This window comes from Triticum dicoccoides, chromosome 4A (genome assembly GCF_002162155.2).
Source record: "Triticum dicoccoides isolate Atlit2015 ecotype Zavitan chromosome 4A, WEW_v2.0, whole genome shotgun sequence".
Lineage (NCBI taxonomy): Eukaryota > Viridiplantae > Streptophyta > Magnoliopsida > Poales > Poaceae > Triticum > Triticum dicoccoides.
In genome coordinates, this window is record NC_041386.1 from 716198249 (window position 1) to 716214305 (window position 16057).

The following is a 16057-nucleotide window of genomic DNA, read 5'->3' on the forward strand; positions in this document are numbered from 1 at the left end:
TCCTATTACATGATCGCCATCCAAACCGGTTGAAGATATCCCGAGCTACCGTCTCCCATCGGGTAGATCCAGTAACCAAACGCTTCCTGGCCTCCGTCGGAGTGAGTAGAGACCAGGAACGGATCAGCGCCGTAGCTCTGAAGATAACCTGCAAAAAATGAATATTTGTTGTTCTGTTAAAGACCAGATCATTTCTGCAATTCCAAAGCGCCCACACTAAGGCGCACACCCCCACACGAATATGTCTTGCTAACCCGGGCTCTACCCTGTTTAGCCATGTTCCAAATAGCATGTTGACCGAATTCGGTGGAGGAATATTGAAAGCAATATGGATAGTCCTCCATAAAATTCTAGCTAGTGGGCAATCAAAAAAAAGATGTTTAATTGTTTCACCCCGATCACAGAAACTATACCTAGTAGGCCCTGTTCAATTACGCTTTGTCAAATTGTCCTTGGTTAGTGAGGGTTGCCACATCGAGAGATTAGTTTGAAATATCCCCTTGCGCTGCCGCGGTTCAAGTCACCTTGAATTGATCACGTCTAGACACTTGTGATCATCAGGTGGATATTGTTGCCATCTTCGGCAAGGGCAGAAAGGAGGCGGATCGAATGCTGATGAAATAGAGGACGCGGACTGTGGGTAGGGGACTTTGAGGCATGCTTATTAGGTAGTGGCGTATAAATTATTTTTTCGTTGGAATACACGGGCATGTTTGTTAGTAAATAAAAAGTCTGCAATATGCATTACTTGTAACAAATAATATGGCGCTAGTGAGTGGCCATCAAAACATATATATAATCTGGCATTTGCAGGTGCTTATTTTCATTACCGTCCATTCAGTGCAATTTTGAAGCTTCGACGAGGAGTGTACAATCGAAGGGAAAAGACGGACAATAGAGTTTTTGATGAAATTATATTTGTTTTGTTGGTCCTTTTGCATCTAGTTGTCTTTCCTCGGTACAGTACATGCTACTGTTTTCCTTAACAATTATCACATAGTATAAGATGCCTTTGAGTGTCTTTTCTAAATGGATCAAATGGCAGACTTGCTAAATCATAGTGGAATGAAACTTGATTAAGTCTCGACGATGTACTCATGAGATCTTATATTGAGAATTTGAGATCCGTGCAAAATTGAGACCTAGCCATATCCATAAAAAGATCCGCAATATAAATTACTCGACTAAGATCTAGCCATACCCATAAAACGATCCGCAATATAAATTACTCGTATCATATAATCTGACGCCGGTAAGCAGCCATAGAAACATATGTATAGCTACAATTAATGTTACGTACTGTCAAACCACCGGAACAACACCACGTGCCTGAGATTGAACGAGATCGGCAACCTGGATGGACACATGCTCCGTCAAGGTGGTCTCCGTTTCCAATGGTGGCAGCGAGAAGTGTCCGTATGTCGAGCTCCCACTGCGGAGCTCCCTCATGGCCACCAGCGCCGCGACGGTGTTCCTTAAAATGCCCTGCTCCGTTGCCATGGGAGTCATCTTAGTGTCGGTGCAGCGCTTTCTCGTGCACAGTTCACCACTGTTGTCGGCGGCGAACACGACCTCCATGGTCTCCTCGCACTCGCGGACGAGCCTCGACATGAGCTCCGTCGTGTAGAAGGGCTGCTTGAGCACCTCCTCGATGAAGGGCAGCCGGAGCAGCCGTCCCGTACGCTTGTCGTACTTCTTCAGTATCTTGGCCAGCCCTGCAGCGTACGTGTAGCACTAGATGTTCAATGATCTTGGCCAAGTCATAAGACCAGTTGGTCGTGTGGAGAAAAGCTGAATGGAGACTAATCTCTGCAGGTCAAAACGTACAATTCACGATACTTGCTTTTTGTAATACAAAATTAAAGCAGAGCTTGTTGCGTACTCTGTTTTCTGTTACTGTAAAGCTCTGAATTTCTTCAGATACTACCAAGAACAAATAATTTCAAGAAATTTTGTCAAAGCGTGCCGAAAAATGTTACTCCGTACTACTCCATATTATCAAGCCAGAAGGGGGGAAACAGACCTGTGTAGTTGACGGCGCTGTAGTTGAGGAGCAGCACCATTTCACCGTGCAAATCCACGATCTCTCTCCTCACCTTCCTCGTCTCCACCACACGCTCCGCCTCCGACGGCTCCTCGCCGGCCACTGCCTTCACCGTCTCCCTTACTTCCTGCACATTGTTTTAGTTACATCTTCAGTATATTCTCTCCATCAACATTCAACAGTAGGCATGATATGTACGTACCCTGTGGCGGATGACGAACTCTTCCTCCTGCTCCAGAAAGAAGGCGTTGAACCTGTCGACCTCGTCGTTGAGGAGCCGCACGAAGGCGGCCTCTGCAGCGGCACGGTGCGGCGAGGAGCCGGAGACGAGTCGGACGAGCACCTTGAGGCGCTTGTACGACAGGAACTTGTCCCTCCACCCCGGGAGGCTATCCTCCACCTGCTTCTTGAGCCTCTTCCCGAACTTCATCTCGCAACCTGGACTCTTGGCTTGGCTCGGAAAAATGCAAGCTCTGAGCTCTCGAGTTATGGCGCCCTTATGGGGAGCGCCACATTGTTATGGCGTGAAGGAGGGGGTTGGTCAGTTGGGAATATTTGAAGCATATGCTGTCTGCCGTGGTTGGCAATGGCATGGAGGGAAGCTGGGAACTGACTATACTAGTAGAATGCCCGTGCGTTGCCACGGGCTTCTGAAATATTTTTCTAAAGTTATGTAAAGATAATGCATGCTAAATTTCACAGTAGAGACCATATATAGAGACAATGTAACATGGTCACAAGTGCATTATAATTCAAGTTCACTTCATTTGTAATGTAAAGTGATCACAAAATGGAAAATTAACAATGTGTACAAACATAGTCTGTTGGCATGATACAAAATCGAGTGAATTAGGCAATATGACGAAGGAAAGATCGATAACAACATTGAAAAAAATACCTTGCTCGGTAACATTTAATTTTCATCCTTTTTTGATTTTTTATGAGATATCACCGCTTCCACGTCATTATGTTGTAAAAAATTCGATGAAGCCCCATTTTAGTGACGTCGCTTCGGAACCCTTGTCGATGGATTCTTTTTGTGCATCTCCAAATTCCATATCTATGTCTCCTATATTCTGAAAAAAATACATAAAGAATACACCTTTTGTATTATCATGTATAACATACATACAAAGATTAGCTATATGCACCTCTTCTCGTAGTGTTTCAGTCAGGTCAGTCATCGTTACATCAGTGTGTATGTCGGAACCCGTCACTTTTTATCTCTGATGAAAGAAACATAGATAATAAAAATAAAAGTGAAACTAACACAACTATTTTATTTTGTAAAATAGAAAACCCGTTTTTCATATTATAGAAAAAGATGTTGCATCTATCTCGGAGAAAATAACCAACTATAATGTTCTTATATAAATAAGCAGTCATCTGAAATTTCTTCCATCATTTTAATTTATTTATATAGGCTAAGGAAAATCGTCCGACAAAAGATAAAATCATGCAAGCAATCCAACACAAACCAAGTATATTCGGTTTCTTCTCTCAAAATTGCGTTTTTTGTGTCATACTTTCAATATATCTAATAAGTATAAAAAATATTTTTTTGTATGCTCCATGTTTAATTAATATATGTATACAATTTAATATATATGTTTTTGTATGCCCAAATCAGCTACCAACACGGCCCAACCAGCACCCAATCTACCCCCTAAAAAACCAAAAAAAAAACAGCACCCAACCTATCCTTCCCCGCACGACCCAAGCCCAACCAGTACCTGTCTCCCTCCCCTGATCCCCTCACTCTCTCCACTCCCAGACTCCCAGTCCACTCACGATGCCAGATCTCGGCGAGTCACCCATTCCACGCCCTCCGCTCTCGCCCCCACAGCCGGCGACCTCGTCTCGCACCGCCGCCTCCTCTCATCCCCTCCCCAGCTCCCCTCCACTCATCCGACGGCGGCTAGATGCGCACACAACCGGCGACCAACATCACACAAAGGTCGCCACCGCCGGCGGTGGAAGGACAGTCTTCTCCTGCCGCTAGCCGCAGCCTCCGCCTCGCCCTGATCCTCGGCATCCTCGACCGCCACTCGCTCTCCTCGAAAGCACCTCGCCGCCTCCCTGCCCATGCCGTGTTCGCCGACTGCCCTGCTCGCGCCGACCTCGCCAATCTCGCGGCCGCGCTTGGCAGTGCTCGACTTGTCCTCGCCGCCGCCAGCGGCGACGGGTCCTTCCTGTGCCTCTGCCGCCTCGTGGCCGAGTCCTCCTCTCCCCAAATCGACACCCGCCCCCTTTGTCGAGCCTGCCGTGCTAGCGACATGAGCAGGATGGTGTACACCGGCTTCACAGACATGTGGCCGTCGAGGCTTCGGATGAGGTCGACGCGGATGAGAACAGTCCATAGAGCCGTACCAGGTATAGCTACTCTTCCTCTTCAATCAATAGCATGCAATTCTGTGTGTGGAGGTTGCAGCTCACACGGGTTTGTGGAGGTGTTGGCTCCAGTATTTACCAGGGATGTTTGTAGATGTGTTGGCATATGAACCAGTATATAAATTGATTGATTGATTGCTTAGCACAATGCTGGTTAGACTAAATAATTAGTTGATCGAATTATTTGCATCTGACATGTTGCACACATATATCAGGCAGAACAAGCTGTTCCACGCATGGGGTCTGATTACAATATTTTCGGAGATGCATAATATGCCAAACACTTCTAAAGGTGCCTCGTCCATGGGCGCATGATAGTGGAAAAACATCTGTAAATTGTGCAGGATCCTATAGAGCAAATGGGCATCATCGACGTGCAGTACACGCTCTCTTAGGCAGATAAGTAACCTCAGACAACTTATTTTGCGAAGATCGGTGGTTCATGGTCTGAAAGTTTTGTTTTTCTCTCTAAATTTTGTACTTAGATAATCCCTTAAATGCTTTTTACTGCTTGATCACATAATACATGTCCGTGCAAGAAAGGAGTTGTTAACTGAAACAATAATGTTAATTTTTGTTGTTAACTGAAACAATAATGTTAATTTATGTTAACTACAAACTGTCTTGGACATTGGTTTTTTCAAATTAACTCCGTGTTGAACTGGTTCTTCTTGTTGTGTGCTGCAGCCCAGCAATCTGTTCATGCCAAATGATTGAGTCCTGGTGAGGTTCATTGCTGGACATGCACGGTCTCCGCAGGCAAGGTATTCGAAGCTGCCCTTTGGTCGCTTTTGTTTTATTTCCAAAGAGCTGCAAGACCTCGAAAGGAAATTTTCGTATTGATGTGATTAGCAGTGTATTTAACAACGCATATATGTACGCGAGTTATGTGTAGTGCTGAATCTGATGTGGCTGAACTATCTTCAATTTATGAAGACCTATTTTCCTTTTTAGCATTTTGTACGAACAATATACTTATAATCAGTGTGGAGTTTATTGTAATTTTGGTTGTTCTCTCATAAGTAGAGGCATGCTTTACTGCATTTATGACCACAATCTTCAATTGCCTGACCCCAACAACAAAACTCATGATAGCTACAATGTATTTGTTTTGTGTATTTTGGATTTGTTCCTCTATGGCTGCATTATCACAGTTTTCTCCTTGCATGTAAAGATGAATCTAAAAGATGTGACTCCCATAGAGTAGCTTAATAATAAATCTTTCCTCCCCCTCCCTCTTTGTCGGAAAATGCTGGTACCGTCTTCTACTTTATGTAGTCAAGAAGAAAACCGATTTTCACTTAATTTGGTTACTCTATTCAGGAACACATAAAAGTAAATCAGCGTGTTATCAGAAACTCATGAGCATGAAAGAGAAATTTGGATCATGTGCGAACATGGGTAGAGAGCAGATCGAGGAGAACTTGAAGATTAAAGGCAATGAAAGGTATGTGCCTATAACCATCATATTTTTATGTTGAATATTCGCTAGCTGGCATGTGCTGATTTCCGACGAAGTAAAGCCTGACATCATTAGTCAGTGAGGTATAACGAAAATAATCATTCTGGTGAAAGTACATGCAAGATAATAAAGAACTTCTCCTTATTAGGAGCATGCATAGTTTGAATTAATCTTTCAAACTGATTAGGAAGTAGAGATAGTATATACTTTATATCTCAGGGAATGCAAGAGAAGTACTTGCGCGGCAACGAAGGAAGACTTGCTAATTACAGGCCAAAGTACTCTATAGTGGTATTTACAGATTAAAAGTTTAGCGGTGCTAATTTCGGTATCTACATAGAACAAAGCCTATAACAGAAAAGCGTCAATGGATTTAAGATGCGGGAGGATTCTGGATAGTTGGCCTCACCGGAAATAGATGCGCTCGGTTGTGCTCGATGCGGATACGATAGTAAGATATCAAATAAATTACAATTTTATTTCAGGTATGAATTATCATGGAATTCGATGCCACATTATAATTAACGTATCTGCATCCATATTTTTAACATTGAATTACAGATTGGTCGTCAAGTGGCTCAGGCTGTAGGGTGTAGGCATCAACGTACAAAGATCACGACAATAAGTAAACATACAGTCTGCATTGGGGCCGCATCATAAATATTTCTCTAATGTAGAACACTTGAGTGGAGTCTAGTTTTACAAGAACGAAGTGACCAAGGCAGTGTGCAATATTTGTGCAGAAAAACAAAGCCGAGTTTAGATGTAGTAGATGATTGATTACAAAACAACAAAAGAATAATATACATAAGCAAACCAGCAAAACGAAAAATAATATCACATACAACAAAATTTGGCAACTTGCAAAGTCACAAATCCGAGGCAATATTATTAATACTTGCCTTGTACTATAAACATAATAAAGTTCAATTGCAAACATCGAAAGATATAGATATGTACAAAGACACCAAAGAGCACCAAATTACCTGTAGCATAAGAGTAAATCCTCTCACATATTTAAGAGCGGACTTCAGCCTGTAAGGACTTCCTTATAGACGATGTTCTTCATCGAGGTCTGTAAGGACAAGGCAGGTCTTTTTTGCTTCTTAGATTTACCGCTTTGCTTCTTGGCATTCTCCTTCTCCTTCTCCTTCTCAATGAGGATCTTTATATTTCTCTTTGCGGTGGCTCGAGACAATGCGACATAGAGTTGACCATGAGAGAACACCGGATTAGGTAGGTACACGCCAACAATCGGAATCGTCTGGCCTTGAGCCTTGTTAATCGTCATAGCAAAGCTAAGCCTTACAGGAAATTGCTTCCTCTTGAACTTGAATGGAAACATGTCGTTGTCAGACGGGCATAGGGGTATTGGAGGTAGGAATACCCTCCTACCTGCGTGTTGTCCGATCACGATTTCTGCATCAATGGCGTTCCTCTCGAAACCTCGCACCACAAGCCTCGTCCCGTTACACAGACCATTAGCCGGATCAATGTTCCTCAGAAGTATAACAGGGCAGTTGAGCTTCAGTTTGAGTGCATGCGGAGGCAGACCGTTGGGAGTCAATCCATTTAGGAACTCGGGAGCGTAGTAGCCATACGGGTCGTCTTCTGCACAGTCAAAGCTATGGTAGATTACTTCTTCTCCCCGAAAACGGTCTACCATGCGTATGTTTATCTTGTCGACGTTGTCGTTCGTGGTGGAGAGGATTGCGCGTGAAGTCATGTAATTCGGATCGGACTGGTTGTCATCTAGTCTCGGAAACACATGGTCAATCAGCTTCTCCAGGTCGTCACCCTCACCTATAGACGACACACAAATATCTTCAGGGAGTCGTATGTTTCCTTGACCGTCAACTTCCTCAGTGCCATTGCCAACCCTTAGCAAGTAATCGGCAAACCAGGTGTCATTATGAGCCCTCATGTTGGTGACGAGCCTTAGCTGGCGCATACCCTTCCAGAGGTGTGAACTTCGGAGGGTTGCATCGATTATCTGACCCCGGGACCCCCTCCTGACGACGGGAAGCACCTGCCTGAAGTCCCCGCCAAACACAACAGTTTTTCCTCCAAAGGGTCGGTCTCGTCTTCCCATGATGTCGCGCATGCTGTTGTCCAGTGCCTCGACTGCCTGTCGCTTAGTCATGGTGGCCTCGTCCCATAGTATCAATGAGGCCATCCTCAGTAGCTTGGTGGTACCACTCTGCTTCGTGAAGGTGCATGAGGCGCCATCGTCGCAGCTCAACGGGATCTTGAACCTCGAGTGGGCAGTCCTGCCTCCAGGCATGATAGAAGCGGCGACGCCTGATGTCGCGGTAGCGATAGCGATGTTTCCCTCGCTTCGAACCTTGGCGACCAGCGCCCTGTACAGGAAGGTCTTCCCTGTACCTCCCGGGCCATCAACAAAGAACACACCCCCATCACCGCATTCAACAGAAGCTAGTATCTCGTCGTATGCAGCCCTCTGCTCCAAGTTTAGCGACGAAGCCAATTTAGTGTCGTTGATGTCAAAATCGATGTTGGATTCCTCGATCACTTCTCTGGCCTCGCCCTCGGTTGGGTCGAAAGCATCGTCAATGCATGGAAGAATGAAATCAGCTATGTCTTTGCCCATGGACTGCAACATACCCCTAATGTCAAGCAACACCATCTGTTCCACCCTAATCGGGCACGTGTGTGATCGCCGATAGTCATCAGACATAGACTCGAAGTGCCTATCCCATAAACCACGCACGTCGCCTGGCTCACAGTGCACCAAAATTGTTGCGAAGAGCCTCCTGAGCGAACATGGCATCGCCCACTGCTCTGCCTCGGTAAGACAGTCATCGAGCGTGTTATCTGCCTCGATGAGTCCCAACCTTTCGGCAACCTCTCTAAAGCTCCCGCATAGCCTACCGTCCATGGTGAGCAGGTCCTCATAGGATGTCTTGCCAGCAACATGGTTTAGCAGCACACGCAGATAGAATCGCTCCCCCTCGGCAGGATTGGCAGACACAATTCGACCTATCTGATAACGCTCCACCCGCTCTTTCCAATACTTCTTACCCTTCTGCCATGTGAACCTTCCAGGAAAATCCTTGTACAATATATTCCTAGCCCATGGATGGTTTTGGTTAGCTTTGAAATACTCTGCCAACATGGATTTGGAAGCATTCTCAGAGGCGACTACGTCGGTCAAGTGAGCTTGCTCATTGAATGCCACCCTATGCATATTCGGGAGATGAAGAGGCAACTGTAGGACAGACGGGTCATTGGCACACAAGGGAAAGCCAAATATCCTCCACATCGCCTCTGGAGGAGTAACCCACCTCGCGTCTACGTATCTTTTGATCTCATCAATGTTACCATTGGCATCGGGCTGGTCGATGTTGAAAGAAGCCCTATCATGGCCCTTGTATATGTACTTGTAAAGGTATTTGACGACCTTTATGCTGGAGCAAACCTCAACGTTGATGTGGCAATTGAACATTCGCAGAAGGTAAGGGTTATACGGCACAACCCATCTATTGTCGAACATTTTACCCCGGACCTTAGCCTGCCGACCATTATCTCGACGACGATAAACTGGGTATGAGTCCTTGCCCTGTGCCGTGTTTTCATTGAACGGCCGCGGGTATCTGCACTTACACTCGTTCTGTTGCATGCACACATTGTTGGGGTTGAGAGCACCGCATGGTCCATGCATCATATGTTTCACCACCAAGGCGTAGAGTTCAGGATACTTCTGCTTGTCTGGGAGCTCGGCAGAAATGAGTCAGTCATACTGCTCCGGAACAACAAGCTTATAGGCAGAATCCATGATCAACAAAAAGTGTGCGTGGGGGAGGCCCCTCTTCTGGAACTCGACTACGTATACATGTGCGACAACAACACCCAAGATATTCTTCTTGAACAACATCTCTTTCATAGCCTCTAGCTTGCCATGGAACACACGAGCCACAAGATCAGGTCGGTCTTGCGCTGTCTAACCAGGAAACAACTCATTGGTTATCTCTTCCCAGTTAGGGTTGCAGGTCATGGTCAAGAAGATGTCAGGCTTCCCGTAGGTATGGACAATTGCCATGGCATCCATATGCCTCCGCTTCATGTCGCGGTCGCCACCTGGGTACGTTCCAGGGAGCACTATCCTTACTCCAACAGCGCTTGCCCGGGTCTCCCCGGATGTAATTGCATCAACAACTCCTTTATACAGGTCGGCACGGATCTTTGTATGGTTCTTTCTGTACCATTTCAACCTACAACTCTCAATCTTGATGCACATGTCCACCCCCCATTGCTGGAGCAATCGTGCTCCACGGAGTATGGGATTGAATATCCCAGGTCGTGTCTAGAGCATGTAACAGTAGTAGTCTCTCACCGAGACGCATAACCTGCTATTCCCCTCTGCACATGGGTGAGTAACGTGGACATTAGAATTCATATGAGAAGTATACAATTCATCTAAACGACAGAATACGAATAAGGCTTACCTGCATCCTCCTCCTCCTCATCATCATCACGTTTACCTCTTGGTTGTTGCACAACCGGCCAAGGGACATCACGTTTAGGAAGTTTCGGGTGCCAACCGAGCTCCCCCCTTGGGTAGAAGAGTGGGTAAGAGAGCGGGTCATACGAGCCAGCCGTCACATGTATACTGTGCCTCTGGTTGTCATTCCCGCAAAGTGTAATCCTACGATCGAACCTCTTCGCTAGGTCAGTGCCCTCCACCCAAATCGCAGCGACCTCAGATGATAGAGGTCTATTATACTTCCGTTGGTCTAGTCTTTGGTCAGTGTTGAGGTCTATCCTGTAATCGTCGAGGTTGTCCCTATGCACACCCAAACTCGTAAACTGCTGGGAGTACGGGTTTTCCCTGAGTATGTCCACTAACTTTCTGACGACATCTTGGTCTAATTGCTCGGTGGCAGCCTTGCGATGGGTTAGGCCTGGGTCGTCGTCGTAGAAGTACAACTGTAGATGATCTGGACGTGACGTTGGCCCGAAGGAATGAACGTTGTGGTAGATGGTGCCATGCGCTCGGAACGTGTACACCCCAGACTTCATGTTTGTGTAGCTTTCATCAAGGCTGACTCCGAGGGTTGTGAAGGAGAAGTGGCCATTGAAGAACCGTATGTTCTCCCGAAAATGCCTTGAGTCCGCATCCATGCTAGACCAGAGCCTCATTAGCTCCGGGATGGGCTCCGGTTTCTTCAGTTGGATCTGCCCACTGCGACAGCAGAATCCCGGGGCCTCGGACACAAACTTCTTGGCCTTGCACTGATCGCAATTTGCGGCGTGCTTCAGTATGTGTGTGTGGTTTGGGAGGTTTGAGTAGACATAGTCCAATGGATCATGGTCGACATAGGTATTTTGACTTGAGTCTTCCAATTCGTCGTGCTCCATGTCATCAGCATCTGAGCCTGCAAACAATGTTTAAAATTAGTGCGATATTCCCGACGGGTGGATGTTGCTCAAGTGGGTGTACATACCTTCACCAGCAAACAGGTAATACTCATCGTCAAAGAGGCTGTCAGGGTTGACATTATCATTCATGAGACGACTAAGGTAAGCATCCATGTCGCCTGCTCAGGTGCGAAACCAATAAATGAGGGTTCAGTCTCAAGGGACGCAAGGAGAGTAAGGATGGGAGTGTTACCTTCACTTCTGATCGTGTACTCCGGTGTGCTAGATGAGGTCGAGGCACCGTGTGCTTCCACTACGGTAGGTTGTCCACTTGAGCTCATTTCCGGTATGGAGATGGACCTGACGGTTGGGGTCTTCACCCTACCTGCAAACCTTTCATTACGCCGATCTAGTAGAGCATTCCTCTCACCACGTGGTACCTTCTGTGATGTTTTTTGCTTGCCAATTTTCTCCTGACGCTTCTTCGCCGCCATACTTCCCTTGCAAGCTCGCTCTCTAGTCCTATGCCGAGCTCTGGACTCATGATTCTGCTCGTCCGCTCTGTTATCCGCTATTGTTATCGGATCACTGGTTAGCTGGTCGACACTTTTTAGGTGATCATCGATTTTGATTGGGTCGTCATCTACAGCCCCGTCACCGAAGGTTCTACTTAGGTAGGCACCTGCAACATTTTTGAGTTGTCGTGAACAACTGTTGAATGTTTACAAAATGAAAGCTGGTTCATGATGGGATAAGTACCATCGGTTTCGGTGTTTCGAATGTATGCGGGGCTCTTGGTGACAGGAGGAGCATGATCAATTTGTTCACCATGGGATTGTTGCCCAGGATCCAACATGAGGTTACTATCGTCCAGCGTACTGGTACAGTAGGCGGCTGCATCGATACGGAGCAAGTAAATATTTGTTTAATGCATACGAACATAAGATGTGGAGCACACAGGCGAGGAATACCGTAAGATTTGAAGGTGTAACCGCATGTGCTCGCCGTAGCTGAGGTTGCTAAATCAGGACGAGGCATCGCGATGGATTCAGCACACGGGGTGTTCCGGATAGCTTTCTCTCGCTGTCGGCGCTGAGCACTAATCTCCCCTTTTTGCTCTGGTGTTAAGCTATCTCGATGTTTCTGAGCCGTTTCCCGTCTTTGCGTGTTTATTTGTTCCTTCTTCTTCTCGTAAGCGGCTCGCCTCTTTGCATTTATGATATCTAATGTGTTTGTGTCCTTTGGTGTCTTCATCTCGTAAGCTGCTCGTCTTTGTGTGTTCAACTTATCCTTTTGTTCTTGGTACCCTTCCTCTTCTATTTTCTTTTTATAAGTTGCTCGTCTCCGTGCGTTTATGACATCATTTTTTTCCGTTGATAATGTCCCTTTACGTTGGCCCTCACAGCCCCTTATAGCTGGACCTATTGTTGTAGGTATATACACATTAGCATCCGAACCAGAACAATCAAGTTCAAAGCTCTCATGGTTGACTGGAGGTACACCAGTGATACTTCCTCCGTCCCAAAATAAGTGACTCAACTTTGTACTTATTTCTGTTTCGATGTTTGTAGAAAATCAAAGGAGGTGTGAGTTCGAAAGTAATACCTGGACTACCTATGGGGATTTCTATGGTTGACGCAGAGGGGATTGTTGTTTCATGTATAATCAGGCCTCTCAATCGTTGTGGGTCAGCTGCAATGGCTTGCGAAAGGGATTGTTCAAATTAGTAAAAGTTCAATATGAAAGGCATTTAAAGATTGTCTCAGAGTTATACCTAGACTCCCTTTGGGTAGTTCAATGGTTGAGGGCGATGGGGTTGGTGCTTCGCGAATAAATAGTCCGCTTGATGGTTGTGGGTCAGATCGGTTGTCTTGCGAAAGGGACTTTGTTAATTAGTAAGAAACAACATTGAAGGTGAATTACTAAAAACATTACACAAATTCCATATACCTGGACCCTCTTTGGGGTGTATATTAACATTGGTGTCTTCACCAAGAGCGTGTCGGAGGCCATTTGTCGCATCCATCTGTCGCTGTCGGTCTTCCTGCTGTTTCTTCTTCTGATAAGATTCTCGTCTCTTTGTGTTCAACTTATCCTTTTGTTCTTGGTACCCTTGCTCTTCTTTTTTCTTCTTATAAGTTGCTCTTCTCCGTGCGTTGATGACATCCCTTTCCTCCTTTGATAAGGTCCCTTTACGTTGGCCAGCACGGCCCCTCGTAGGTCCATCTGTTGTTGTAGGTATACACAAGTTAGCATCTGATTTTGAACAGTAATAATATTTATGGATAAAATCGTGCACCATCAAGGTTGCGATATATTAATTATATACCAAAGCAGATGATTCGCAACAATCCCCTCTGATGGATTAAATTTACTGCTTCATTATATTTAGAAATTGGAAGGAGGTGTGAGTTCAGAAGCTATACCTGGACTACCTTTGTGGTTTTCTACGGTTGACGCAGAGGGGATTGGTGCTTCATGTATAATCAGGCTGCTCGATGGTCGTGGGTCAGATGCAACGGCTTGTGAAAGGGATTGTTCAAATTAGTAATCACCAATATCGAAGGCATTTAAATATTGCTGATGAGTTATACCTGGACTCCCTTTCGGAAGTTCTATGGTCGAGGGAGACGGGACATCTGCTTCATGAATAAACAAGCCGCTCGATGGTTGTGGGCCAGCTCCAATAGCTTGCGAAAGGGATTGTTTAGGTTAGTAATTTAACAATCACCAAATACCAATCAATTATCAATTAAATATACCTGGACCCTCTTTGGGGAGTCTATCAACATTGGTGATATCACCAAGAGGTTGTCGGAGCCCAGTTGTCGCCTCCATTTGTCGTTGTCGGTGTTGCTTAGCAAGATTCACCCTTTCCCAACGAGAACCAAACGGGGTCAAGTCGTTTGAGGACATCACTGTCATAGACAATTGTCATTGGCAAAGCAGACCAATAAGTACCGTATACTATATTTAACGCACTTTAATCTACATTGAACAGAAGTAAAGTAAGTTCTTGGCATGTTTGGTACAATAATGCTTCTCTTCAGTTTTTGTGCCCAATAACCAACATTGTCATGTAATGCATTGCTTGCTACAGGTTCCGTAAAATGGCAGCGGGTAGAGTTCTTGTCCTGCACAAAGGAAGGTAACTAACCTTCTTGTATTATCTTTATATCTGCATGATTTTGGTGGAAGCAACAGAACAATTTGAAATGCATTGAGTTGTGCAATGGATTAACTACTTTGGTTCAAGTTTTCTTCTTCCTAGGCTGGTCGAGATTAAGAAAAGCAAAAAAAAAAGGAGAGTAGATGAAACCACACAGAAAAGCATAGAGTCAGGGGACAACATGAAAATGTTGCTTTGGCCTGGCAGCATCATCTCATCCTCCATTTGTAGTATTTTTTTCTCGGACACAAATCTTGTTTCTCATACGCCACCAAGATAGGTTTGTGCCAAGTACTGATTTGTGACAAGTATATATACAAACTGAAGATAGTTCCATCAGTATATATAGAAACTAAAGATAGTCAACTAAGTGCATATAAGTGCATACTGGATTCCATATCAATTATGTACCACAGTTATTTCAACAAGCTCTTGATAATTAAAAAAAGGAACACTATGGAGCTAATCTGAAACCGCACAATCATATTCGTGCTGCATTTATTCTGATAGCGTTGCTTGTTGAATAGAAATCATGTATATATCAAATTATCCTCCTTAGCCATGTTCTTGGTACAGGTTACTTTGGTAGAACGTCAGAAAAATTATAGCCGGGGTTAGGATACCTCTCGAGAAGCAGTAAGTTTTCAAAAGGTTTGAATGTATACATATGTCAAGCCTTGCTATGCATTGGTTGTATACTTAAAGCAATTTAATCTAATACTTTGAACAAGTATATGCCTCGCTAGCACACAAGAACAGTCAGGACCATGTACGAATCGGACGAACAGTTGGGGCTATGTCACACCACCAATCGAACAGTTGTATAGTTAACCCAGTCTCTTCCCGCATTAGTTTAACCAGAAGCGAACTGTGTACAGGTTACTAACCTGTGTCTCGCTCGCAGCCGCGCCGGGACCCGTGTCTCGCTCGCAGCCGCGCCGGCACCCGTGGATCGCTGGAAGCCTCGCCGGCACCCGTGTCTCGCTGGCAGCCGCGCCGGCACGGGGGGCAAAGTTTGAAGAAACAGGCCTCGCACACCTGATCCGACGGCAAACTTTGAAGAAACAGTTCAAATCCACATGATCCGAACGCAAACCTGGAAGCGTGGAGAATCAGGCCTTGACTGCCCCACTCGAAAGATAGGATTTGAAAATTATTTGTTGTATATGGAAAGAGCAAAAATATTAGATTAAACTGTTGTTTATGGAAGCTTCTCATGACGGAATTTTCCAATATGATTCCATATGATTTGATTTGATTGGTGTCGTAAATTGAAGGGAAGGATGGAAGGTTTGTTGTTTTATATGGAAGGGGATGGAACGTTCGGCTTGGTTTTTGTGATGCATGAAAGAAAACCGGTCTTGGTTTTCGGTGGGAAGAAAAAAATCGGTGGGGGCAGGGATCGCGTGGTGGCGTGATCGATGGGACGGTGGGAACGAACGAAGCGAACAAACGACTTACGTACTGAGACATTAGGAATAGAGATTAGGAGTAGAGATTATCCATGCACTACTAGGATGTGTCCTGTGAGAGGTACGGTAGACTTTGGGTCAAAGCAACCAAGAAGAGAAGAAAATTCTTCGGGGGAGGAGTAAAGCTCCGTCAAAAAGAG

At 45.3% G+C, this 16057-nt stretch overlaps 2 protein-coding genes across 11 annotated transcripts; one reads left to right on the plus strand and one right to left on the minus strand.

The window, feature by feature from the left end:
• Positions 1-1234: 1234 nt before the first annotated feature.
• Positions 1235-2482, minus strand: LOC119289854 (SPX domain-containing protein 3-like). The gene is made up of 3 exons (XM_037569056.1): positions 2247-2482; positions 2024-2171; positions 1235-1715 (listed from the first exon to the last, which is right to left on the minus strand). The coding sequence occupies exons 1-3, from the start codon at positions 2472-2474 to the stop codon at positions 1303-1305; spliced, it is 789 nt and encodes a 262-aa protein (XP_037424953.1). The 5' UTR covers positions 2475-2482; the 3' UTR covers positions 1235-1302.
• Positions 2483-3765: 1283 nt separating this feature from the next.
• Positions 3766-15746, plus strand: LOC119288112. Of its 10 annotated transcripts, none has more exons than XR_005141100.1 (7): positions 3786-4417; positions 4651-5199; positions 5759-5882; positions 14377-14424; positions 15022-15081; positions 15177-15266; positions 15350-15746. XR_005141100.1 is itself a non-coding variant. In XM_037567736.1 (5 exons), the coding sequence occupies exons 2-5, from the start codon at positions 5178-5180 to the stop codon at positions 15462-15464; spliced, it is 309 nt and encodes a 102-aa protein (XP_037423633.1). In that variant the 5' UTR covers positions 3795-4417; positions 4651-5177; the 3' UTR covers positions 15465-15703. The 10 variants fall into 10 exon arrangements, 3 of the variants coding, with proteins under 3 accessions (XP_037423632.1, XP_037423633.1, XP_037423634.1); XR_005141101.1 differs by having other exon boundaries at positions 15177-15263; XR_005141104.1 differs by having other exon boundaries at positions 15379-15703.
• Positions 15747-16057: the final 311 nt, after the last annotated feature.

What these genes read in the sequence shown, in the direction of transcription:
- LOC119288112 (XM_037567735.1), top strand. Translation starts at nt 3,967, where the DNA reads ATGCGCACACAACCGGCGACCAACATCACACAAAGGTCGCCACCGCCG. An exon ending in AGTCCATAGAGCCGTACCAG is followed by an intron (nt 4,418 to 4,779) that starts GTATAGCTACTC and finishes TAAATTGTGCAG; the next exon opens with GATCCTATAGAGCAAATGGG.
- LOC119289854 (XM_037569056.1), bottom strand. Translation starts at nt 2,474, where the DNA reads ATGAAGTTCGGGAAGAGGCTCAAGAAGCAGGTGGAGGATAGCCTCCCG. An exon ending in AGTTCGTCATCCGCCACAGG is followed by an intron (nt 2,172 to 2,246) that starts GTACGTACATAT and finishes AACAATGTGCAG; the next exon opens with GAAGTAAGGGAGACGGTGAA. An exon ending in CAGCGCCGTCAACTACACAG is followed by an intron (nt 1,716 to 2,023) that starts GTCTGTTTCCCC and finishes CGTACGCTGCAG; the next exon opens with GGCTGGCCAAGATACTGAAG.